Here is a 26,861-nt window from a genome sequence, read left to right as displayed (position 1 = left end):
TCCTAATGTTAAACGGCATATAATCCCAAGTGGTTTAGTTATTTTCCAACGTAATGACAATATGAAAGATTTGGCAAAGTGGGAAAAGTTAAGACTTTGTCTGAGTGACAGCCCATGCATTTGTTCACGAATAGCATGTGCAAAGTATTGCAGAGCTGACAGACATTTAGCATCATCTCTTGTGATCTTTATTCAATTTCAAATCTAGCACCTTCCATTTTATCTCAAAATAGTCTTGTGAAAGACAATCTAGTTATCATCATGGTTCATATATTATAAAATATACTATGAGGGTTGAAATCACTTTTTTTATTTCATTTGCCAAGTTGACAGTGAACTCAAGACAAGATTTCACTTTTATGAAATGGGTGCACAAACAATTGAGACGAGATCAAACTATAGCCCCTTTCATTTTAGAATGATGCCATACTCTATTTTTCATTTTAATCTTTCAAATACTTTTTATTTACCAAAACTGTACTACTATTTTCTATAAGTTTGTTGTTCACAAGAAAGAAAATATTCTAGTGTTCAAGAAGTATTGTTTTAATATTTCTTGTGCGTGACATAGTTATTTGGTGTATAACTCGTACCTCTAAATAAAAAATCCTTGATTTGTCATTACAACGATTAATCCAATTCAAAACCAATGCCCCTTGAGTTATTGAATTGTGTCTCACTACCAAATTTAGTAAGTATAATTAATTACTATACTATATGGTGGAATCACAAATTCACAATGACCTTAGATATGAACATCATTGGCATCCATATGCAGAAAAAATAAAGATGTTCTTGAACATGAAATAACAATCAAAGTCATGGTTAATGAGGGCATAAAAATACTTCTTTTAGCTAAAGATAGTTCATTTTACACTTGAATTCAGTCACACAAATATTCAAGACTCCTTTAATCAATCTTGAATTCTTGATCCATCAATCTGCAAATAAACTCAGCAACCACATAACCACTCAATCATCTAAGGATCATCCAAAACAAAGTTATTGAAGAGTTGATTTTCTGCTTGCTGTATCCTTTCAATTTCTAATTACACACTTCCTAGATCCAGTAAATCAACTAGATCACAAGGTCTAGAGACTCACAAGACTGGAAGTCTGGTCGTTGGTACGCAAGCAAACCTTCAAAACCCTCAACCACAGATACTAAACTAGCACAGGGAAGTAGGGATCGATCCCACAGAGATGGACTCGTAAAATACATGCGTAGAGAATTGGAAACTATTTTTGGGTTGGCTGCTGCCACGCATATTTTGGGTTGAGGAATTTAACTAAGTGAATTTGGAAATAAAGTATGCTATGCTAACTGCTAGATCTAGGCAAAAAAATGAATTATGTATAAGAACTAAGTCAAATCAACTACTAGATCTGGGACTTCTACGAACATCTCTAGACCAAGGAGATTAAAACAAGTGGGGACCAAACTCTGAAAAAGGTAAGTACGGACAGAATCGAATCTGCAGCCTAACTAACTAAAGCATCAACTGAAAATGACTTCATCTTCTTCAACGAACACAAATAAATGCAGAGATCAAGAAAAACAAACTCAGATGTAGATTGGAAACATAATTTTAACGGTAAACGAAACAACGACGGAAATCACACTACTAGACGAAGCAAACCAAGCAGAACAAAATCCCCATAATCTCATGCACAAATTTCACCTCCCCTGTTCAGATCCACACTTCGGATGCTAAATCCACTCCGGATCCAAGCATCCGAACAAAAATCCAACCGAACACAACTTCAATACCACGATTCTCGAATCTCCTAAAATATTCAGCAACAAATTCAAGAGAACATCTCAAATAAACAAACCAAAATAGCAAGCGTCATAATAATCAACACGAAATCCAACTTCATCAAGGCAAATCAAACGTAAACAGAACGGTTAAACTAATCCAGCAACAAAAACAGCAAGCTCGACTTCCAAAAGTGAAGTTCGAGACGGAACAGAGTAGTAAACAGAAATTAAGAGAACAATTGTTTCTTCGCCCTCAAGGGACGGTGATGCACTGATACGAGACTCCTGAAAACGAAAACCACCCCAAATTTCCCATATCCCTAGTGTGTGTGCTAAGAGCGTGACTGTGTGTGGAGTGTAACCGATCTGCCATTCTTGTTGCGCACTCCTTTATTTATAAGCTTCGAGGTGGGGCCCAGCGAGGTATTGATTGACTTGATTGCCCTCAGCTTTTGGCTTCCTTCCTCTAGCTTTTCCTCGTGATTCCGTTCCTGCTCCTCGCTAGATATCCTCCTCCAGCATCTCCTGGATCTAGCGCTACACACACACCTGGCTTAACAAAACTTGTTAGATCCAGCAGAAATGTGATGTTTTTCACTACATAACCAATGCATGAAATTAGCCTTATCAAACTGCTCACACTTAAACCATACTTGTCCTCAAGTATAAAGACAAGAAGAAAAGAAGAATAAGGCGAATTTCAAGCATGGTTATCCCCTTGACCGACTCTACAGACTCTAGACAAAACTCCTACACCTAGACACAACTGAGGCAAAGCTAGACACTAAAACAAAGAGTACATAATCACATAGGATGAAAACATATAAACACATATGCATGAACTGGTTTCAACTTTTAGGCAACCGTCCCCACAAGATTAAGATCAATCCAACAGGCTGCACTCCTCCAAATAGGCCCTTTTCTCCCCTCTACCTAGCCAATCTGTCAGCTCGTCAAGATAGCCTTTTACTTCCCCAATTGTTAGATTCACTCGATCACTCATTCCTCACCAGGGATGTTAGGACCGATTCTCTCTTAAGTTATTGCCAACCACTGAAGCCTCGGGTTATGAGAATTTCCTCCTTCTATCCTCCGTCACTATCCCCCTTTTTTTTCTTTTTTTTTTTTTTTTTTTTTCTTTCTTTCTGGACTTCGTCCAGCTTATACCTCCTTGATTTCCTGGACTTCGTCCAGCTTATACCTCCTTGATTTTTTTCTCTCTTTTTATTTCCTCCTCTGGACTTCGTCCAGCTTATACCTCCAGATTTTATGATTATATATTTTCTCCTTTCCCTTTTTTTTATTATTTTTTTCTTTTCTCTTTTCCTTCAGCATTCAGTGGCAGACTTTTGACATGTGTTAGCTCTAAGTGTTATCACAGGCTTATAACTCACCTCTAGAGTAGGGCTTCACAACTAGGCAAGTAAAGGCATTTACTATCGTTCTTGCTTCATTCAGATTGGTTCGGCTTACTAAAGAATCAGGCTTCTAAGTTGGAATACCTCCTATTTTCAATTACTCTCCCTAAGGGAATCTGCCGTATTATATCCACTAGTTCATGCGATACAATCCTAGACCTACAACTCCTCAAAGCATAATAACACTGCATTGATTCCTCTCCCCCTCCCACTTCACTCAAGCTTGTCCTCAAGCCATCGTCGTGAAGGGGGGAAAACAGAGAATTCAATGCAGAATTAAACAACAATTTCACTTCTCACACTTAGACCGAGCAACGGGCTAAGTGGGAGAAGAATAAACCAACAGAAAACATAGAACTTCTCACACTTAGACCAAGCATTGGGCTAAGTGGGAGAAGATAGCATAAAACACAGCAACGCATGGAAATAAAACACAGAAAAAAAAACACAAAAACTAAAATTTACTTGGTCTGGGGAAATTGCTCATTTCTGGGGCTGGCTCCCGCGAGAGCCAGACGGTGGTGGAACACTGGGGCGGTTTGTTTTCACTTACTTCTTCGCTGGTTGCTCCAGCTCTTCCTTTCCTTCTGCAGCTTGATCGAGTCCTGGTTTCCTCATTAGCATTTTCGTCCTCGGTGGATTTGGAACTTTCTCGGGAATAGTCGGGGTGGTCAACTGCTGGAATGGCTTGATCGAGGGACTGCTGTGGATGATCTTCTGTGCCTCGCCACTTGACCCAGGAGTCGACTTCGACTGGGTCAAGGGAAGCGTCTGATGCAGCCATTTCAACATCCTCGTAGATATCTCTACAGCTTCCGCCACTCTTTCACTTTGCTTGGCACATTTCGTGGCCAAATCTGCTACGTTGCTGCTCAGACCTTTTACTTCTTCCCGACTCCCATTGAGTTCCTTCATCATCTCCTTTTTCATCAGTTGCATTTCCTTTTTCATGTCCTGCACCTCCTTCCTAAGCTCTTCCACCTCTTCACTTGGCATGGCCTCCTCAGCTTCCTCCGGCTCCGCCTTCGCTTTATCTCCCAGCGAATAGAAGTAAGTCTTGTTGCCTTGAGTTTGCAACAAGCCCTTGTTGAAGAAGTAGTCTACGCTGAAAACCTCTGGGCGGTCGCACATCACGACCTCGGGAGCAAGCTCGGCGATCTTCACCTCAATGTTTCGTTGCAGGTAGGCGCCGATGAGGTGGCAAGTATACATGTGGCGTGAGGGATTGCTCGTCATCTGGTGACAGGCCTGAGCCAGCCAATATCCCAAATGTACCTTGATGCCATTGGCCATGCACCAAGTGAAATATAGGTCGGTGGTTGTAAGAGCGGCATTTGCTGTCCCCATCAGATTGTAGCTGATAAAAGTTTGGGCGAAACGAAGGATGCGGTCTTGGATATGAGAGGCCTTCGAGTAGCTTGACTTGAATGCACCCGCTTGAGAGTGAGTGAGCGACTCCCATGCTGACTGCACATTGAAACCGGGTGTGTTCTTTGGTAGCCCAATCATCCTCTCGTTCCACTCCCCTTCATCATCCTCCTCTGGAGTGAGCACCCCCATACGGAGTGACCATTCTCTGATGCTAATCTCATGTTCTTCGTTGAACATCCGGAAGGTAATGGAGTCTGCATCCAAGTCAGTAGTGTTTTTAAACCGAAAGGTGGAGAAAAACTCCCTCGCCAGATCCACCGGAACCTTTACTCTGCTATGCTGCAGCAGCCACTCAAAACCAATTGAGGAAATGCAAGCACAGAACTCTTCGTCGCTTGCAATCTTTACTAGTTCCTTCGGCCGATATTGCTTCCCAGACTTCGTCATCTTTCCCGTGCCACACCTTTCCTTGTAAATAGCGGCCCTCTTCGGATCGTCGAACTTCCTCATAGCTTGCAACAATTTTTTCGTTAACAACACCTTCGGGCGTCCAGCGATAGGCTCCTCCTCCACTTCCTCAGAGTCAGACTCCGGCAGGGGAGTCTGTTCGTCTTGATGCTCCGTGGAGGGTTCCTCGACCACTGGGGAAAAAGGTTCCTCGACCTCCTTGACGGAGGTAGCTTTCCTCGATCGGGTAGTTGCATGGCCTTTCCCTTTCTTTTTCTTCTCGTTTTCCAGACGGCTCTCCTCAGCCGTTGAGTCCTCTTGTGCCACTTCGTCAACTTCATCCAGTAAGCTTCTCCTGGTGCGCCTTCGCTCAGCCCTTTCGTCTACAGCGGGCTCATCTTTCTCTTCCGGTTCATCTACCAAATCCACAATTAAATGGAGCCCCTCCACGTCGGGCTCCTGTACATCAGTCTGCTGCATCTCCGCAGCATCCTCAAACTTCTCAGGGGTTGCCCCCTCACCTTCAACCATCGGGGTTGCCCCCTCAATGTAAACGGGGCTTCCCCCCCCAATATCGAGTAGAGTACCCTCCTCGTCGGCAGGGGTACCCCCTTCCTTCCCCTTATCACCCTCAAGATTAGGGTCCTCGAATTTTCCTATCTCTGTCTCGTCACCCTCAAGATTAGGGTCCTCGAATTTTCCTATCTCTGTCTCGTCACCCTCAAGATTAGGGTTCTCAAAATTACCTGTCTCTGTATCGTCACCGTCCCCGCCTTCCTTTCCGTCCCTTTTTCCGCCGTCCTTTTGCCTACCTCCGACATCATCCGCCTCCTCTGGGACTATTTCTGTGTTTGTCGGTTCAGATCTACACGCTTCCGCCTCTCCTTGCAGCGCTTTCTCATGAGAGACGGAAGGTCGGGCTGACGAATCGTCTGGTACCGACGTCGGCACAGTGATCGCCGCGGATGGCATCATATTGGCAAAGAATAGGGCGTAGACCTCCTTCGCCTTTTCGACGCACCCTACCTTCTGCGTCAGATCGGCCAGCAAGGCCGGGTCGTAGACTATTTGTGGAGAATTTCCGGCGGGATTAGTGGATTCCATTACTCAGATCTGCAATTCAAACAAAAACTCGGCCGATTTGGTTAGGGTTTGTAAGCTTAGAGAGAGAATGACAGTAGAGAGAGGGAGGAGCAAGTTGTGAAATTATTATGTGGAGAGAGAAGGTCGGTTCGCATCTTTTACACAGAAGAGAGAGACGGTTGCAGGCATGACATCAGCGACCGTACTCCTCCATAATTGTCGGCATTTTGAATTTCAAATTATAACTTCCCTCCTCAACTGCTCCTTCATGCACTCTTCCTCTAATTGATTCCCTTGACCGCGACCTAAAAAAATATGAAGACCCCAGACTCCTGGGTCAAGGTTAAAGTACGAGACATAAATCCCCTTTGAGTTTGGGTCTTCGAAAATTTTTTTGGAAATTTTTGAATTTTTATTTTGTTTGGATTTTCTTTGTCTTCTAAAGCAATTAAACTATGTACAATTACCTTTGAATATTCTCGAATCCCCTGGATCAGTGTGTAAAAACATAACATTTCCCTTGACCCAGGAGTTCATCGAGAATATTCCTTTGTCTGGCTAAGTGATAACTGAGAGCGCACGTAGTGGTATTTCCTCCACTACGCATAGCTCAGAATTATCCCTATAGACTTTCAATCTATGGCCATTAACAAGAAAAGGGACCGAGTTAGGAGCACTTCCCTGGATTTCCACTGCTCCGTGTGCGCGGAGGCCAACGATGGTATATGGACCTACCCACTTTGACTTCAACTTCCCTGGCATTAGCTTGAGTCTGGACTGAAATAGAAGTACTTTCTGCCCCACCTGAAGTTCCTTGACCCGGAGGTTCTTGTCGTGCCAGAGCTTCGTTCTTTCCTTGTACCACATTGCTGAATCGAATGCCTCTAGCCGTAGTTCCTCCAGCTCCTGTAATTGCAGCTTCCTTTCTTCTTCACATGCCACAGACTTCATATTCATTTCCTTAATGGCCCAGTATGCCTTGTGCTCCACTTCCACGGGTAAGTGACACATTTTCCCAAACACCAACCTATAAGGTGACATCCCGATTGGTGTCTTGTAAGCAGTTCTATACGCCCACAAAGCATCGTCAAGGCGTTTACTCCAATCCTTCCTTGTGGTGTTAACTGATTTTTCCAAAATACTCTTTATCTCCCTATTAGAGACTTCAGCTTGCCCATTCGATTGGGGGTGATATGGTGTAGACAATCTATGATGCACGCCGTATTTCCTCATGAGCGCTTCTATAGTGCGGTTGCAGAAGTGTGTTCCTTGATCTGAGATAATCGCTCTAGGAACTCCATATCTGCTGAAAATGTTTGACTTCAGAAACTTGGCCACCTCTTTAGACTCACAAGTGGGCGTAGCCTTCGCCTCTATCCATTTGGAAACGTAGTCTACAGCGACCAATATGTAAGCATTTCCGTACGACGACGGAAATGGGCCCATAAAATCCATCCCCCAAACATCGAAAATTTCGCAGATCACTATGGGCACTTGGGGCATCTCATCTCGTCTCGAGATTCCCCCTGTCTGTTGACACCTTTCGCAGCATTGACAGTATTCAAAGGCATCCTTGTTCAATGTAGGCCAGTAGAATCCACTGTCTAGAACTTTCCTTGCGGTTCTCCTTGGTCCGAAATGCCCTCCACACGCCAAGGAGTGACAATGATGGAGTACATCTCTTTGTTCCCATTCAGGAATGCAACGTCGAATTATCTGATCTGCACACATCTTCCAAAGATAAGGATCATCCCAGAAGTAATATTTGGCTTCGCTTTTAAGCTTCATCTTCTGGGCCCGGGAGGCTTCCTCTGAACTTGGCACCTCTCCCGTGACCAAGTAATTTGCCAGGTCTGCGTACCATGGTTCTGCGTTACGTACGCGCTTTCCTCGATCAGATTCTCCTGGACCGGTTAAAACTAAGACAGATTCCCAGCTTATCGGTCTAGGTGGTTCGTCCATATAGTACAAATGCTCTTCGGGAAAAACATCGGGAATAGCCTCGTCCGTATCTCCTTGATGAATTCTACTCAAGTGGTCAGCCACTCGATTCTCTGTTCCTCTTTTGTCTCTTACTTCCCAATCAAACTCCTGTAGAAGTAGGACCCATCGAATTAGCCTTGGCTTTGATTCTTTCTTAGCTAGCAAGTACTTTATTGCTGCATGATCAGTGAAAACAATAACCTTTGACCCAAGAAGATAAGGGCGGAATTTTTCGAACGAGTAGACGACAGCCAACATTTCCTTCTCCGTAGTATCGTAATTCTTCTGAGCTTGATTTAGTGTCTTGGACGCATAGAGAATTACGTAGTTTTTCCCATCTATCTTCTGCCCTAGGACGGCTCCCACAGCGAAATCGCTCGCGTCGCACATTATCTCAAAAGGGTGATTCCAGTCCGGTGCCCTGATAATTGGTGCGGACACTAGTCTCTCCTTGAGCAATTGAAATGCCCTCTTGCATCCCTCATCAAACTCGAACTCCACATCGTTGTGCAGCAAATGAGTGAGTGGTTGCGCAATTTTTGCAAAGTCCTTGATAAACCTTCGATAAAACCCTGCGTGACCGAGGAATCCTCTAACTTCCTTTTGATTTGTAGGGTAAGGTAGCTTTGCAATCACTTCCACCTTTGCCTTGTCCACTTGTATTCCTCTTTCAGAGACCACATGACCTAAAACAATCCCCTCAGTTACCATGAAGTGACATTTTTCAAAATTCAGAACTAGATGTTTCTCTTGACATCTTTGCAGCACTAGGTCAAGGCTGGCTAAACAAGTGTCAAATGAGCCTCCATATACAGTGAAATCATCCATGAATATCTCGATGCACACCTCTAGTAGATCCGAAAAAATACTCATCATACAACGTTGGAATGTCCCTGGTGCATTACATAGACCAAATGGCATCCTTCGGTAGGCATAAGTTCCAAAAGGGCATGTAAATGTGGTCTTTTCCTGGTCCTCTGGGTTCACGAAAATCTGGAAATAACCGCTATATCCGTCGAGGAAACAGAAATACTGTTTGCCAGCCAGCCTCTCTAGCATCTGGTCAATGAATGGTAAAGGAAAATGATCCTTTTTGGTGGCTTCATTTAGTTTCCTATAGTCAATGCACATCCTCCATCCAGTGACCAGTCGAGTAGGCACCAACTCGTTCTTGTCATTCTTCACCACTTGTATTCCAGACTTCTTAGGTACCATGTGAACCGGACTGACCCACTCGCTATCTGGAATAGAGTATATGATTCCAAGGGACAGTAGTTTCAGAACTTCCTTGAGCACTTCCTCCCTCATGTTTGGATTCAGTTTCCTTTGTGGATCACGCCGAGCCTTTGCCCCTTCCTCTAGTCTGATGTGGTGCATGCAAAGATCAGGGCTAATTCCAACTAGGTCAGAAAGTGTCCACCCTATGGCCTTCTTGTTCCTCCTTATTACTTCCAGCAGCGCACTCTCTTGGTCTTCAGTCAAGCGGCTGTTAATTATCACTGGACAAGTTTCTCCTTCCTCCAGGTATGCATACTTTAAATTTTCAGGCAAAGTTTTCAACTCCTTCTTCGGTGTGATGGCTTCCTGAGGTAAAGGGTTCTCCGCCTTACTTCTTGGCGCCATTTCCTCTAGATTCGCTCCCTCGTCTGGGCTCTTCTCCTGAACAGATCTGGCTGATTGGAATGATAGTGGCTGGTGGCAGAATGCCATGATCGCTTCATTGATCTGATCATCTGTCAAGTCCTGTGTGAAAAAAGTTTCACACCATCCTGTCACCTCCTTTTCTACAGTCTGGCTCAGCTCCGAATTGTCAAACTGTTCCTGCATTAGTTCAGTCTCAAGATATTCTTGGACTAGGGGGTTAATTACATCTACAACATGCAAGTTTTCAACATCAAGCGGTTTTTTCATAGCTTCTTCAATGTTGAAGGTGTATTTCTCCCCATGATAGTCCAGGCATATGGTTCCATCAAACACATCAATAACAGTCTTCGCGGTGCGAAGGAAGGGTCTCCCCAGTAACACCCCACTAGACTCAGCAGATTCATTACCCCTCATTTTTATCACATGAAAATCAGCTGGGTATAGGAAATCATGCACTCTGACTATGACATTTTCCAATACTCCCTCAGGCGATATGCATGTTCTATCGGCCAACTGAATCACTACTTTAGTATCGACCAAACTGACTCCCACCAATTTTTTATATATTGACAGCGGTAGGACATTTATCGAAGCACCTAGATCACACATGGCATGCTCAATTTTAATATCACCTATAGAAATAGGAAGAGTGAACATACCTGGATCTGTACACTTTGACGGCATCCTCCTCTTTTGTATCACGGCGGATACATTTTCTCCTATAACAATCTTCCCATCAGGTTTGGTTTTTCCTGCTATGAATTCCTTGATGAACTTGCTGAAGGTGGGTATTTTCAGAGCCTGCAAAAAGGGTAGGTTAATCTCCAGCTTACTAAATATTTCCACAAGGTCCTCAGTATCATCTTTCTTTTTCTTGGCTTCTCCTCGATATGGGAATGGTTTGGGTCGCTTTACTGCATTCGTGGAACTCCCTGCTGGGGCTGCACCTGTCTCCCTGCTTCCCTCTTTAAGTTCCAACTCAGGTTCTGGATCAAGGAAAAATGGGTCACTTAGTCGAGGCATAGATCCCCTTAAATCTCCCTCCTGGAGGTCATCCTGTATAGGAATTTCTCTGAGTCCAGGATCATCTCCTCGAGACTTCTGATTCCCCTTTTCTCCGTTCATCTGTGAGGGTGTCTCCTCGTTTATCACTTGCTTCGGTCCTTCATAGCCTTTCCCCGATCTCAAGGTAATTTGACTAATATTTGCTCGGTCTGGTGGTTTGACAGTGGCAGGCAATTTCCCTTCATTTCCCCGCATTTCGTTCAGCGACGTGGCCAACTGGGACATCTGCTTTGCCAACATGTCCATGGCAGACTTCTGCTCCTGCTGGGCATCTTGAATTTTGTGCACCACGTCATTGTTAGCCTGCATGTTATTCTGCATGTGTTGTTGGAAATTTACCAGGTCATGCACCATGTCATCAAGATTCCGCTGTGGTCGGAAACCTTGAATTGAACTGGGATTAAATCCTTGATTTTGATTGGTTCCAACCACCTGGTTCTGGCGAAAATTTCCCTGACCTCCTTGATTATTGTTGTACTGGGTTGCTGGACCTGGGTGACTCTGTTGGAAATTTTGATTGTTTCCTGAATTGTTCCTCTGATGCGGTGGCACATAAGAATTCCCTTGGTTGCTCTGGTTCCTGTTGTTCCAGTTATGCTGATCCCCTTGGTTACGGAAATTCCAGTTGTTCAGCCCCTCTTGCTGCTTCCCTGCCCAGTTAGAATTATGCTGTGGTCCTTCCTGATTCCGGCTGGGCCATGTCTGCTGGTTCTCCGCTGGACCTGGGTGTTGTGACTGTGGTTGTTGGTTCCCTTCAGCCCATCTGAAACAAGGATTGTCCCTCCATGGTGCCTCCTTAATCTTCCACTGGTTCCAGTTGGTATTTTGATTACTTTGATTCCAATTCCCCATTGCATTCACTTGAGCTTGGAAATCTCCATCGAGTGAGGGATTATTGTAAAATTGAAGCTGATGTTCCTCTTGACCTGGGTTTTTTTCCTTATCAGTCGACCCAGGGGTATTTTTCTTTTCAATGGCATTTAGCAGTGCCTTCTCCAGTCGATCTATTCTGTCTCTAACCTCTTCTCCTTCTCGTTCCTTAACTGTGTTCGCGGAGCTTCTCCTCATGATAGCACGCGGGCAGTCATACGCCTTCTTCGCGTCGATTAATCTTCCCAGAATCTCGCGTGCCTCGCTTGCCTTATTCTTGGTGAAATTCCCCCCGCTCGAGGAATTCATTAAGTCCTTGGACTCAGGATTTGCCCCTTCGTAGAATAGATAAAATGTTTCAGCCTCCGTCATCCTGTGATTTGGGCAAGCGTCAAGCAGGCCTTTAAACCGAGACCAATATTGGCTTAAAGATTCATCGTAGTCCTGCTTACACTCTTGAATTTCTTTTTTCAAAGCGTTTGTCTTATTGGACGGAAAGAAATAGTCCAGGAACTCCAATTTGAAATCCCTCCATGTGGTGATCGAGTCAGGTGGAAGCCTCAGCAACCAAGTGTTTGCCTCTCCTTTCAATGCAAATGGAATCGCTCGCAGGCGATAGTCCTCCTCGGTAGTTTCGTTAGGCCTTTTCTGGATGCTACATAGCTTACTAAACTCGTTCAAAAACTCATAAGGACACTCATTCCTCCGTCCAGAGAATGTAGGTAAAACGCCCAGCACATTCGTCTTGATCTCAATAGACCGCTGACGTTGATTTGACACTATGGCATGAGCTGGCTCTCCGTCGAGATGTGCAGTTAGCGAACCAATCTCTGGGTCTAGGTCCACTAAGTTTGCCATTACAGACTCCTCTTCCTCCCTTTCCGAATGCTCAGTTTCTGACGACGACCGTGAATCCTCTTTCCCCGATGAATTCCACTCTTCTTCACTCCCTGATTCAAACGGAAATGGATCTACAGTTGACAACCCCGATCTGGTAGTTATGGCGGATGTTGATTCCTTAACTTGTCACTTCAACTGCACGTTCCTTGACCAAGATGGGTTGCTCCAGATTCCTGACCTTGAGCCCTTGCTCATAAACTGCCAAAAGCGAAATTCAAAAGATTAAAACTATTTACACCAAATCTCTAAACACATAAACAAACTACGCCATCCATCCCCGGCAACGGCGCCATTTGAAGAGTTGATTTTCTGCTTGCTGTATCCTTTCAATTTCTAATTACACACTTCCTAGATCCAGTAAATCAACTAGATCACAAGGTCTAGAGACTCACAAGACTGGAAGTCTGGTCGTTGGTACGCAAGCAAACCTTCAAAACCCTCAACCACAGATACTAAACTAGCACAGGGAAGTAGGGATCGATCCCACAGAGATGGACTCGTAAAATACATGCGTAGAGAATTGGAAACTATTTTTGGGTTGGCTGCTGCCACGCATATTTTGGGTTGAGGAATTTAACTAAGTGAATTTGGAAATAAAGTATGCTATGCTAACTGCTAGATCTAGGCAAAAAAATGAATTATGTATAAGAACTAAGTCAAATCAACTACTAGATCTGGGACTTCTACGAACATCTCTAGACCAAGGAGATTAAAACAAGTGGGGACCAAACTCTGAAAAAGGTAAGTACGGACAGAATCGAATCTGCAGCCTAACTAACTAAAGCATCAACTGAAAATGACTTCATCTTCTTCAACGAACACAAATAAATGCAGAGATCAAGAAAAACAAACTCAGATGTAGATTGGAAACATAATTTTAACGGTAAACGAAACAACGACGGAAATCACACTACTAGACGAAGCAAACCAAGCAGAACAAAATCCCCATAATCTCATGCACAAATTTCACCTCCCCTGTTCAGATCCACACTTCGGATGCTAAATCCACTCCGGATCCAAGCATCCGAACAAAAATCCAACCGAACACAACTTCAATACCACGATTCTCGAATCTCCTAAAATATTCAGCAACAAATTCAAGAGAACATCTCAAATAAACAAACCAAAATAGCAAGCGTCATAATAATCAACACGAAATCCAACTTCATCAAGGCAAATCAAACGTAAACAGAACGGTTAAACTAATCCAGCAACAAAAACAGCAAGCTCGACTTCCAAAAGTGAAGTTCGAGACGGAACAGAGTAGTAAACAGAAATTAAGAGAACAATTGTTTCTTCGCCCTCAAGGGACGGTGATGCACTGATACGAGACTCCTGAAAACGAAAACCACCCCAAATTTCCCATATCCCTAGTGTGTGTGCTAAGAGCGTGACTGTGTGTGGAGTGTAACCGATCTGCCATTCTTGTTGCGCACTCCTTTATTTATAAGCTTCGAGGTGGGGCCCAGCGAGGTATTGATTGACTTGATTGCCCTCAGCTTTTGGCTTCCTTCCTCTAGCTTTTCCTCGTGATTCCGTTCCTGCTCCTCGCTAGATATCCTCCTCCAGCATCTCCTGGATCTAGCGCTACACACACACCTGGCTTAACAAAACTTGTTAGATCCAGCAGAAATGTGATGTTTTTCACTACATAACCAATGCATGAAATTAGCCTTATCAGTTATCAATCTCATCTTCAAATGCTCCATTGATCAAATCTCCCCAAAACCCTTCATCAAGTGGCTTCTCCACATCAAGATTATGATGATCATCATAATCATCTCTACATTGAATTTGTTCTTCCACAACCATGGATTCCATTGGCAAGGCCTCATACTCCACATGATCAAATCCACCAAATTCTTGAGGCTCCAACTTCACATACAAGTTCTCATCAGCAACAAACTCACCACCAATATTATCAACCTGATCATCTAGGCCTAGCTCTTCGACTCCGAATGCTGCACCATCGATTCTCTTAACCTTCTTCATCTTCCTCTTACCCATTGCCTCCTTCATCTGCTGCAGAAAGGCGGGGCTCTTGATCGCCCTCGCCAAGAAGGTCATTGTCTGCTGCTGCTTCGCCTCGTGCCCCTTGAGCCTCAGCTCCATGTCCCTAAGATCCAAGCTTGTCTGCTGCTGCTGCTGCCTCAGCTTCACCACCTCCATGCTCAACACATGCTTGTCCCTCTTCAACCGCTCGATCTCACCGTCCAATCCAAAGCTTCCCACCTCCAAACAACTGCCAATGCTAGTGTTATTACTAGTACTAGTTGCTGTTGTTGTTGTTGTTGTTGTTATTGTTGTTGTTTTCCTCCTCTTGATGTTCTTCAAGAGATGCCTTTGCCCCTTCAAAAACCCTTCATGGGCAAACTCCCACTTGTCTGGATCCACTTTTCTGAATCCCTGCAACAAAATTTTAAATACATACCAACTTTTCACTAATAATTAGCCCTAAAATAAAATCAAGATTTTGCTAGAAACCTCCAGAAAAAGGGCTGAGACATTAATTAATGAGAGCAGATGAATTCTCTAGAAAATGCAACAGACAAAAGCCCACAACTTGAGATAAATAAAGCATTAACAAATCTGCAACTTGACTGCCTAAATACAAACAAAACAAAACTATTTTTCCACATAAAATAATGTAGAAAAATCTAGGGCATTCTAGCTAGATTCAACAAATCTAGATAAAAACATTCATCCTATTTATTTCATGTACACAAAACAAGAATTTAGAATTCAAACACACACACACACTTACATAGGTATTGAGCTGCCTGACAAAGCTAGAGAAATTGTTGTGTTTGAAGCATCTGGGAAGAAGATTGACAGCAAAGGTCTGAGGATCCCAGACAATGAAACTGTTGTTACCTCGACTCCACGAGACTATCTCATTTGTGTCATTATCTTCTACCAAGTCGTAGGTTTTGCTCAGAAATGGTGGGGGCCCATTTTCATGAAGCCCCTCAATTGGCTGAGGAATTTCTGCTACATCTGAATACATTTAGTTTGGGCATACAGCTGCAGAAAATTGGAGGAGGAGAGGGTTTTTTTTTTTTCTTTTCTTGGGAGATTTGGAGAAGAAGATGCGAGAAATAACAATAACAATAATTATAATAATACAGTGTGTGATTGTGTGAGAGTGATGAGGCGTTTGTTGATAGAGGGACATGAGAAAATATTTTTTTATAGGTTGCGGAAGAAATTTATTGCAATCATAATGTTGGGGTTTGAGGAGGTGTAAAGTTGATGATGGAAGAGGGAAGTGGACATTATGGTGTGGTCATCAAAGATATTCCATTATTTTTCATTTTTTTTTAATTTTAGTTATTAGGAGTAACACACTTCTTATATTTTGCTTTACTCTTATTTTATAACTATAAAAAAAAAGTGTGATATATCTATGAATTACTAACGGTACTGGGCAATCTATATCAAGACAATAGTAAACAGTGTTACATACCGACGAAATAAGGAATTATCCTAGTCTGTCAATAAAAAGGTTACTAATAGAAATTTTCCATTTGTTACAATATTTGCTGATGGAAAAATAGAAATTACCGATGGAAATTCATGTTCGGTGAAATTGTTCTTTTAGTGTATATCGAAGATTTGAGTCACTTTAGATGTGTATATATGACGGTTACTCGAAAAAAAAATATTGTCAAGCAAATGTACTCTACATTAATTAAATCTTTCATGATACACGAATGAACAAGAACACGAACATAAGCATATTTATTCATATATTAGGAATTTAGGATGAATCTGAACTATTAAATAAAGTAAGTATACTAATTAAGTAGATTCAGCGTTATGGATTTGAATTAAAATGTGTAACACGAATCCTCCATGTACAAAATGATCTTTCTCGTCGGCTTAGCTGAAAGGTCACTTTAGTTATTTTATCAATCATGTTTTTCTCTATAATAACCTTTCATGTCTTTTTTACAATTTTAAAATGCATGCTTTGGCTGTTGACCAGTAAAAGTATATTATAAAATACTTGTATCATATATGCCGTCGGCTAATATAAATGCGTTGAGTAACATTACCTATACGGCAATATGCATATAATAGTATATTGCTCCATTATTAGTAATATATAGTGTAAGTTTTTTATATTATAATATTACATTAAATATAGTGTTCTGGGATGCAATTAGATTTATATAATACGTCGTATGAATATAATCTTGCAAGATTTGTTGGGGCTTAGTGCCCAATAAAATGAGGTATAAAGAGTTGGCCTTTTGTTTTAAATTATTAATTTAAATCATGAAACACATTTTTCCACGTCTTGAGATTAACTTGTGGACATCTGTGCATAGCAAGTGGGACAATCTTGATTATAAAATGTATTTCTAGGGTACCCTATTACTTCTTCTTATTTTAATTTCTGGTCAACCACTTCAATTTATTTAGATACTCCATCATACAAGTAAATGCTTGTGAAATATAGTCATTATAAAGCACTGCAGTGCAGCATATGTAGACGACGAAATTTTTGTTAAGAACAACTCTCACTAATGATAAATTTTTAGCCGACTTAATATTTAAGTTAGGCCTCATTGATGATCAACCAAATACTATACTGCAGTATTTCATAGCAATTCAAATTTTCTTAATTAGATATACACATATTTATCCCATTAATCTAAACCTGATGTTTATCTCTTCAAATTCCCTTTTGCAGCTACAATTATAGCATCAACAAACATGGGTGCACATATTCAAAATGGTGAATGCAAGTCTACTGACAAATCTCGCACGTGCATATCAGGTCAGGTCGTAATCGTGTCAACACAATAATAGACACGTACAATTTGTGTTAGTCCACATCAAAAGCGACCTTCATAAATCACAAATTGATCCAGTCAAATAAATACTAGGATACACATCGCATTCCGTATGATGTAGTATAACGTTTCATTTTATAGATGTTGCAAAACACACACAATAATTGTTCAAAAGCAGCATTCATATCCCTATGTAGGATCATCCACTCAAGCATTCGTCTTCTTAAAAACTTTAGCCACAGAATACATACCCCATTATTTCAAGCTCATGTATATCACATGAAAGCTATGGCAGAGCAACCACGCATTCAAAGATTCAGACAGTTTGGGGAGAGAGGTTTTAAGCTGCTGTAGCATCAACTGCTGGACCACCGCCTGCCTTGTTCACAAAGTTATCAACATATTCTTTCCTGCACATAAAAAGACACGGTATTGCTTATATGATGGTTAGAACTGTACAACCCTTTATGATGGGCGGCTATAGGAAAAGGGCGCACCTTGCAGGGAGATGATCGTGAGGGCGATTGAAAGGAGTCCATACAGGGTCACCAACAAATAGCCTCATTGCCTGCATACGCAGATTTTACGTTCAAGGGATGGGTGTCGGTCAGTACTAGACAATTGCACAATATTATAGTGATAAAAATTTAAACAAGAAAGGGTGAACGTGACTGTTATTCTGAACTTACCTTGATGTAATTGTCTGAATCAAGAGTAAAGCGGTGATAAATTCCAGCTGGAAGGACAATCATTGCCCCCTTCTTTACCCAGACGCGGATCCATGCTTCATCACGATCACGCACATCAAAATAACCTTCATGACCAAGAAACTTTCTATTAGGCACTAGGGTAATCTAATAGAAAAGAGTAACAATCAGATGGAGTCAAACATAAAACTTACCGCTTCCAGCAACACAATAGCGGATCTCCTCATCAGTGTGGAGATGTTCTTCATAAAAGTTCTTGATTTTCTCTTCATAATTAGGCAGCTTTTCTGGGCAAACTTCACAAAAATCCTGAGCAAATTGTATTCTGTTACGCTAATGTTGAAAATGAGAAGTAACATACTATGTAAGACATGATTATGAAACATTGAAACTAAACATACCATATAAGAATATCCACGTTCTTCACGAATTTTCTTCAACTCTGGGTCAGTTTCATAATTATCAGCATCAAGCCTCCAGCTAAGCACTCCTAGCTCTGAAAATGACAAGGCAACTATCTTAGAAGCTTAAAAAATGAGAAAGCGGGTAACATCGAATGCATGGTGTACAGTCTAAGCTAAACATTTATTCTGTAACTGTGAAACCTACTCGATAAACTAGGTAGGGCAGATTAGAAGGCATGGTTTTAGATGAGCTCTGTGAGACGATATTTTGCCATACATGGTAGCTATTAAACCTACTTATAACTGAAAGAATGGTTGAAAATCTAATTATATAGTGGGAAATGCAAAGACTGAATACCATCAAGTTTCTCAAATGACACAAATTCCTGTGGATCTCTGTGATGGGGAAGCCTCTGGTCTGCATCACTGTCATCCATGTACCATGCCTGAATAACCTCCTCCCTCGGATCCTGCATCAAATATATGATTAGGAAGGTGAGCATACTTGGAGTGACTTTGTAATTGTTACTCTTTCAATATTCACACAGTCTACTTATGGAGAGGGGAAATAATAATAGCAATGGAAAGAAGATAACCAATCACAATATTGAATTACTGAAACAAACGAACAGTTAATCGACAAGTCAAAGCAAGCCAGGAAAAATAACGTACTACTACTAAAGAAATGGCATTGAAATAAAGTTTTGGATCAACATGAAAATTTGTGGGGGACATAGCTAAAACTGAAGAACTTTTTTATGACCTTAACAGGGAAATATCTCTCTCTATACATATAGATGTATGCAAAACAATAGAGAGACAAACTAAGTGAGTTATGCAGTAGCTGTATGTAAATACCGAATATGTTTAAGCATAAAATCAAAAACTATTTAGGATATGTTGTTCTCATTGCACCACAATTTTATATCATCCACTGAAATAAAGAACATGTTTGCACAAATAGACTGAATAATAGGTCTAATTCCTCTGTTCTTTGCACCAATTCGAATTTCAAGCATATGTATTTGCTAGGCCTCCCGTAGGGCTAACAACATAAGCGTTACTGGGAACAGCCATCAAATCAGGGATTAGAGATGGCATTTTACACAGTTGTACCACGGAGTACTCCGTACTATTTTTATGTATAACAACCAGTTTCACTTGATTACGACAGTTTCTCGAAAAAACACAGTTCCAATCTTTAAATCCACCAACCGATTGCTTCTCTCACCAAATAGCACTATTAAAAAATTAGTTCAATGTCATATTTTGATAAGCAACAAAATGAATGCCAAAAGAAATAGTATAAGCTTGAGATATTATCAAAGTTCAGCTTCCAACATAATCCAACACAACAAAATTGAAGTTCGAGAAGCAAACCAAAAAACAATGTACAATGAAAAAAAAGAGATCAGGGATAACGCAGAACACATGATCGAGATTTATACTACTTAATTAGATCCTCCTACTACCCGCCCGAGAAATTATACAACCAACTACAATCTGATAGCATCGACAAGAAAAACAGAAAAAAGAGGCCTTATCATATCATCTGAGCAAATAAAAATGCAATTTTACATAATTAAGTACTCCAAAATCAATCACATCCTCCAATATCACAGCTTTGCGAAGAAGAAAAGCTAAAATTAAAGAAATTTCTTGCCTTGCTTTCAGAACCCATTCTATCTCTCGCTTGCTCAAACCCTTGCTCAGCAAAGGAATTCAGAAAACGCCTAAATTGGAAAATTCTTATATGTGGAAATGGGAATATATATTGAAATTTCTCTTGTAAGGACTAAAATATCCCTCGGGTGATAACATTTCTGTGTAGAGCATAATTGAACGACGGAAAGTCACTGTGGGCCTTTTGGTCATTTCAAGAAGGGCGATCAAATTTGATTACGAAATTGGAATGGGTGGATGATGGGATTTTTCATTGAATTTCTAATATTCCATTTGATTTTCAGTGGTCCAGTAATTTTCTTTATGTTAATAGGAAATATTCAAATATTTGGACTAAGTTCAAAACTTTAATTTCAAGCTGATATCGTAATTATTCGGTACTAAATTAAGAAGTTATTATTAGTTTCAAAAAAGTCGAGCTTATTTTCTCCAACTCCTCTTTATTCAAAGATTTTATCTCACCGAATATTTATTTTCAAACGTATATCTCAATTTTCACATTAAGCATTCATTTCCACTATTGATTCTACTGTCCATTTATATTCTCTCTTTCATTTCTTTGTGTGGTCATATGATAATCATTTCATAAATTTCTATCATGTATTTGTCCTGTAATCAATAGAGAAATCAATAGTTTGCTCCAAATTGAGTGTGTAAACCTGATTAACACAAGTATATGCACAATTTAACTATAATATCAACACATTATAAAGCCATATTCGGATAACTATAGTAATAAAATGAACACGTTATAAAGTCATATTCGGGTAACTATAGTAACTATATTATCGAACATTGAACTATAGTTCAATAAGCCTCATATTACAATCAATGGCAATTCAGAACTTTAGGTTGCGATCACGACAAATAATTACATAACTTAGAGCCTCAAATCCAAGCCGAAGAGGTAAAGACTAAAGTGTACGAGCTATCTCCCGTAGATACGAGTTATAAGATGGTGATTCTTCAAGAAACTTGAAGTGGCATTCCAAGTGTGGAGTTGATGTATCCCTTCCTTGCCGGATGCCCCTCCTGTGGTCTATTGAAGGCTGTCCAAACCGGCTCTCCCACAAACAATCTCATCAACTATAATCAATTTCTAATTAGTATACTAACCATAATTTCTTTTTTCACTTTTATAATACTAGTAAACATAGTACCTTGATGTAGTTGTGAGTGTCAAGAGTGAAACGGTGGTAAATCCCAGCCGGCAAAACAATGAGATCACCAGCCTTGATCAAGATGCGAATCCAACGGTCATCCTTGTCCCTCACATCAAAGTAGCCACTCCCTTTCAGACAATAACGAATCTCCTCATCACCATGGATGTGCTCAGTGTAAAACCTCTTCAACTTCTCCTCATAATTCTCCACTTTCTCAGGGCACAAGTCAAGCATATCCTTCACCAAATTAAATAACTCACGTTAACGGATCCAGTAAACAAAACTCGTGGGTTCAGACACAATGCTAAGTAAATTGAACTAGTACCATATAACTATATCCTCGGTCTTGTCGGATCTTGTTCAAATCCGGGTCATTCTCATACTTATTCGGATCCAAATTCCAGTAGAGAACTCCAAGATCCGCTAACTGATCCAATGAAACGTATTCGGGTGGGTTCTTTTGATGTGGGAGCCTTTGATCGTCATCATTTTCTTGCATAAACCATGCCTATACATACATACCACCAAAATTAATATTCTAATATTTCAAACAAACAAAAAATGGGTTTTATTCCAAACATACCTCAATCGCCATGGGAGTCGATGTAATTTCAAGATAGAATTAATTAGGTCAAGGTTTGGTGAGGAGGAAAGTGAATTCACAATTGTTTGGATTTTATTTGAGGGAATTTGCTTGGTACTTTGCCATGTGGGGCATTATTGTCCATTGGATTTTGGTGGTATTGATTTATTTAACCTTTTCTGATGCTTTTAAAAAATCCATAGATTATTATGAGAATCAAAGTTCTAGAGCAAGGTACAAAACTACAAAAGGACAACCATTCTACATCTTCAAGAAATATACACGTGGAAACCCAAAGCCCACAATTGAATTTCAGCCCAATAACAAGCCCACAATTGAATTATGTTAGAGCAAAACATGAAATTGCACTATTCAATTGTTGTGATATGAGCTCCATAGTCTTGGTAGCATTAATATGTTACATTTATTGAACTAGGTAGATCTCCTAAAATTCTTAAATTTGAATACCTTTTTTAACTGTACATTTGGCAATTTCGGCTGGCCTGCATTCATACAATTTGGGATCATGTTTTTGGTCATCATACCACAGGCCTAAAAATAGTTTGTAAGCAGCTGGTGAAAAATCAATACCACTCATCTGTCACATCTATTAAATAGCTACTATGAATTTAATGAATTTAGATACAAGTATTACAAGGAACGAATTTTGCATTTTAAAAAAAAATTTAGTCTAAATTCTAAAATACCTCAAGTCCCTAAGAGATATTTTTGCTTTTTAGTCCAAAAGAATTTGATATTATAATAAAGTTTAGGTACTAAAAATATAGTTCACTGAAACCAAGTAAAAAAACTATTAAAATAAATTTCACATAACGGATATTGAAATTATTTTACACTTAGAACCACAACAAAAAGCAACTATGTTTTAAAAATTGAATATATAAATAAAACATGATTCTCTCTAAATTCATTTTTATAAATTATTGATTAAACTGTAGACACTATATAAATTTTGTCCCATCTTAGTAGTATTCTCTTAAAAATATACAACAATTTTCATAATTTAAAGTAATAATTTTTTTTTAAGTAATAATTTACTTTATGAGAATATCCATATATTGTATGTATAGGTTTAATGGTTATGGAGTAACTATTAAAAGTTAATTACACATTACAGTTTCTTTGCTACAGTAATGACGTGCCATTTTAAGAAATGCGAAAAATATCTCAATATTTCTGCAAAAAGTACGAATATGGCTCCAATAAATTTCAAAGTATGTGCTGGCTGTCTAATGAAAAATGTTTTGAATATGACATCACATGTATTAATTTGCTATTTTTGTGCCATTAATTTTTTCTATAATAAATTTAGTACTCAATTATCAATTATGAAATTAGTTTTCATAATTCAGAAAACAGTTACTACAATTTTCCATTTCCATCGTCTATCATGTTTTTTTCATTTTAATTTGTATGTCCTTTTACATATAGATTCAATTCATCAAAATTAAAAATAAAAATGTCAAAAAAATACCATGGGTGAAAGTTGGAGTAAAAAACATATAATCCAAGTAGAAAGAAGTGTGATTATATGTGGCATTGTGAATATAGCCTTGAAAAAATTGCAGGCAGAGAAAGACTGAGAAAAAAGAGAGTGAAAAATCCAATTTAACGTCTGCAAAATATGAGCGACGCACACGAGCAGCATTAAATCCTCACTGCAGTTTGCTCAGTCACACACCACTCTCACTTTTATAGATACGACATCAACAACTAATATTAAATGCACAATTTTATATTTTATTTATTTTCACCACCAATACATATCGATATTTCCAACCTATTCGGTGGACAAATATTAAAATTTAAAACACTTTTGCGTGTCGTAATTAAATTAATTTGATTTTATCTTTTTTAAAACTACATTTTTCTAAAAAGGATAAAATAAATTTAAACTTGAATTTGAAGTAGGAGTATAATTTTGCACGGTGGCTATTTTGGTCAAGTAATGCTGACAAAGTTAGACTTCTGAAAAAAAAAAGCTGACAAAATAAGAGGTATATAAAGCTGTGTATGATTTATCTTTCAATTTCGATTAAATAATATTCATTTTTGATGTAGTTTAATTTAATAACTAGAAATTCAAACTTACTTATATATCTCATTCATTACTACTGTGATCTATGTAAAGTATCAATGGGTTCAGATTATAAGTTGAAGGGTTCATTAATCGGTTGAAGATTTAGCTTTACTTTGGCAATTATAAGCCATATGAAAAATTGACTTATTAATCCGAATCGAATAGCTTCTAAATACAATAGGATTGGACTGGGATTATGCAATCAGCCCAATTAAACATCCACAATAATATTAGTAATGTTCATTTTGACCCACCCTTGATTTTTAAATCTTAATTCCTAAACATCAAATAAAATAAATACTGTTACTTTATCTTAATTATATTTATGACTTATCTTAAAAGGAGAACTGTTCTGCTGCACAACTTATGTGAGTGGCTCTCTCCTACGTGGAGCAGAGTCACTGAGTCTCTCATAGACGCTTACACAAGACGTGCAGCAGAACAGTTCTCATCTTAAAAGTATATCATAACATTAATGGTCCAAACGAGCTCTAATAATTTTTCAAACATAAGGAATAAAATTATTGCACAAAATTTTTCTCATTAACAAAAATGAAGACATTCACTAAAAAATGGGAGTATAAATGTATAATATACTTAATAACACTCCATAGCTTTAATTAATTTGATCAATTTCAACTTTTAATTCTACAATTCGAACATATCACATCTGATTTCCTTATTTATAAAAAGTAAGGAAGGTGCGTGTAATACATAAAAGCATTATTGTAAAGTATATCGTCCAGTAAATGTTTCTAATTTCTATTGACTATATTCGATTTTCATATAGATACAAGAAGAATGGAAGTGACGAATCGATTATTTGTTCCTTTTAATAAATTCGTACTATAATTTTTTTTGAAAACAAATCACACATAGCGATGTTTTTTTTTTTTAATGAATGTATTTTAATTATTTATATTTGGTCTGGGTAGGAACCATATCTGTAGGGCAGGAGTCGCAGATCAATTCATGACTGGTTTTATTCAATGTCACTATGGTCCCATGGATGTGACGTGTGTTACTAGTAAAAATCGACTCTATTTACCATTCCTTTTTTTTTTTTTTTTTTCTTTTTTCATTCTCTATTTTTTTATTTAATTTAAATTTTCTTTTCACTTAAATCACATTGTTTTGTGCGGCATTAATTGTTAAGCTTTTTTGAATAATGATAAACAACCAAATTTTGTACAACCAAAACAAAATTATATTAGTAATTTCGATGTGTTAATTAAATATTAAAATAATAAATATAGTTAGTTAACAAATTAAAAACCCTTTATTAATTTTTGGCCTCATTTTCAAATTTTTATTTTTATATTTGAATTATTTCTCTATTATTTTTCAAATTTGAATTAAAATATGCATTAATTATATTTTATGATTCAAAATTTTTTTAAAAATTATACACAAATACCATAATATTATGCACGTTCCCTATACTATATATATGTCTATACTTTTTAATTAAATACATAAATAAATTACATTTTTTCTCAAATAAATCAATTTTTGGTTGTATAAAATTTGGTTGCATAGCTTTATTGCTTTTTCTAACTGAAGAGATAATATGACAGGGACATAAGCTTAAACATAATTAGCTAAAGAGGGAAGGGATGTGATGTTGCGATAGTATGACTTTGTGTGATAAAAATTGATATCATCGAGCTTTTTATAGAAGATCGAAGTATATTCATGAGCGAATACATTTTGTAGGAGATATTTTTAATAAAGGTATCGTTAAAATTGCGAACGATTCTATAGAGAAAAACTCCTTTGATATGATCGAAGCACATTCATGTGCGATTACATACAATAAATCAGTGTAATCAATAATAGTGTTCAATTTTGTGTTTCTTTAGTAGAAATCGGTAATAGACTAATAGTTGTAGTAGTATATTTTCTCAGAAGAATATTTATAGTAAAGAACTTCATCAGTATGAAAATTTTTAATTAAAGTTTCTATTGAAGGTTAAGCATAGAAAAGAAAGTGTGAGAGCCACCAATAATTATACTTAAAGCCTAAAGGCTATATATGTATTATAATTATCGTCCACAATGTGGATTGATTAATCGAATCATATAAATCTTTGTCTCTTAATCGTATGAAGTGTTTATTCTAACATTAAACCACACTATTAAAGACACCTCAAACACACTAGTTGTAGATCACATTAGTAATTGTTCATGCTATATACATACCATAATTATATTACTCCATATCACAAATTGCATTGGTATCAATGTTCCTTTTAAATTCAAAATTTTTTTATCACAAACATTAAATCAAGCTTTGATTAATATGTTTTAGTAAAATTAATTACGTTTACAATGATTTTTAATGTAACAGAATGAATACTAGTATAATCCAAAAGGATATCAATTCAATCATATATTGAATAATTTATCTACACATACCCGACACATAAGTAATAAACATGTTATTGACTGTCATAATATAATTGCCTCGACTCCTGACTAGACCGAAAACTGGAAACATGTTTCTTTCACGTGATCACCATTCCATTCTAATCATCTCTACCATGCTTTTTATTTATTTATTTAATTTGATAAGAACAATACTTATAATAAATTATTAAATAAAATACTAAAATACATATCAAGTCTAACGTTTTTTTTATATTAAGGCGGACTCTGTTCTCAAACCACTTCTTCACGAACCACTATTTCAAATCATTAGTCACAGCTAACTCTTTCTTAAGCCATCGTTCCATATGCCACTATTTAAAACTATTTATGTAGTAAGTACTGTATTGCTTGTCGATTTTTTACAATCAAATATATTATGTATTCCTATGTCGAAAACAGTCATTTTGTTTTTTAACTAACAATCTTTCAATTACTTTTTTTCTAT

The 26,861-nt window shown here is 38.5% G+C and overlaps 3 protein-coding genes across 3 annotated transcripts; all 3 read right to left on the bottom strand.

The window, feature by feature from the left end:
• Positions 1–13,684: 13,684 nt before the first annotated feature.
• On the bottom strand, positions 13,685–17,324 carry LOC125222653 (heat stress transcription factor A-6b-like). The gene is made up of 2 exons (XM_048125384.2): positions 15,308–17,324; positions 13,685–14,949 (listed from the first exon to the last, which is right to left on the bottom strand). Exons 1-2 carry the CDS (start codon positions 15,548–15,550, stop codon positions 14,221–14,223), a joined length of 972 nt encoding a protein of 323 aa, XP_047981341.2. The 5' UTR covers positions 15,551–17,324; the 3' UTR covers positions 13,685–14,220.
• Positions 17,325–17,463: 139 nt separating this feature from the next.
• LOC125222654 (acireductone dioxygenase 2) lies at positions 17,464–20,275 on the bottom strand. Its single transcript, XM_048125386.2, has 7 exons — positions 20,120–20,275; positions 18,815–18,926; positions 18,454–18,548; positions 18,247–18,361; positions 18,035–18,159; positions 17,843–17,913; positions 17,464–17,755 (listed from the first exon to the last, which is right to left on the bottom strand). The coding sequence occupies exons 1-7, from the start codon at positions 20,135–20,137 to the stop codon at positions 17,686–17,688; spliced, it is 606 nt and encodes a 201-aa protein (XP_047981343.1). The 5' UTR covers positions 20,138–20,275; the 3' UTR covers positions 17,464–17,685.
• A 626-nt stretch (positions 20,276–20,901) lies between these two features.
• On the bottom strand, positions 20,902–22,043 carry LOC125219288 (acireductone dioxygenase 1-like). Its single transcript, XM_048121229.2, has 4 exons — positions 21,886–22,043; positions 21,628–21,810; positions 21,300–21,539; positions 20,902–21,225 (listed from the first exon to the last, which is right to left on the bottom strand). Exons 1-4 carry the CDS (start codon positions 21,895–21,897, stop codon positions 21,106–21,108), a joined length of 555 nt encoding a protein of 184 aa, XP_047977186.1. The 5' UTR covers positions 21,898–22,043; the 3' UTR covers positions 20,902–21,105.
• Between the last annotated feature and the right edge of the window lie 4,818 nt (positions 22,044–26,861).

This window comes from Salvia hispanica, chromosome 1, assembly GCF_029641045.1.
Source record: "Salvia hispanica isolate PSC_SH4W2 chromosome 1, Shi_PSC_v1, whole genome shotgun sequence".
NCBI lineage: Eukaryota > Viridiplantae > Streptophyta > Magnoliopsida > Lamiales > Lamiaceae > Salvia > Salvia hispanica.
This window is presented reverse-complemented; position numbering and strand designations above follow the sequence as displayed.

Coding starts and splice junctions, on each gene's coding strand:
- LOC125219288 (XM_048121229.2), bottom strand. Junction 21,540..21,627: donor ACCGAGGATATAGTTATATG/GTACTAGTTCAA, acceptor AATTTGGTGAAG/GATATGCTTGACTTGTGCCC. Junction 21,226..21,299: donor ACACTCACAACTACATCAAG/GTACTATGTTTA, acceptor AATTGATTATAG/TTGATGAGATTGTTTGTGGG.
- LOC125222654 (XM_048125386.2), bottom strand. Junction 18,362..18,453: donor AACGTGGATATTCTTATATG/GTATGTTTAGTT, acceptor CAATTTGCTCAG/GATTTTTGTGAAGTTTGCCC. Junction 18,160..18,246: donor CTATTGTGTTGCTGGAAGCG/GTAAGTTTTATG, acceptor TTGGTCATGAAG/GTTATTTTGATGTGCGTGAT.
- LOC125222653 (XM_048125384.2), bottom strand. CDS start 15,550: ATGTATTCAGATGTAGCAGAAATTCCTCAGCCAATTGAGGGGCTTCAT. Junction 14,950..15,307: donor TCAGGCAGCTCAATACCTAT/GTAAGTGTGTGT, acceptor ATTTTGTTGCAG/GGATTCAGAAAAGTGGATCC.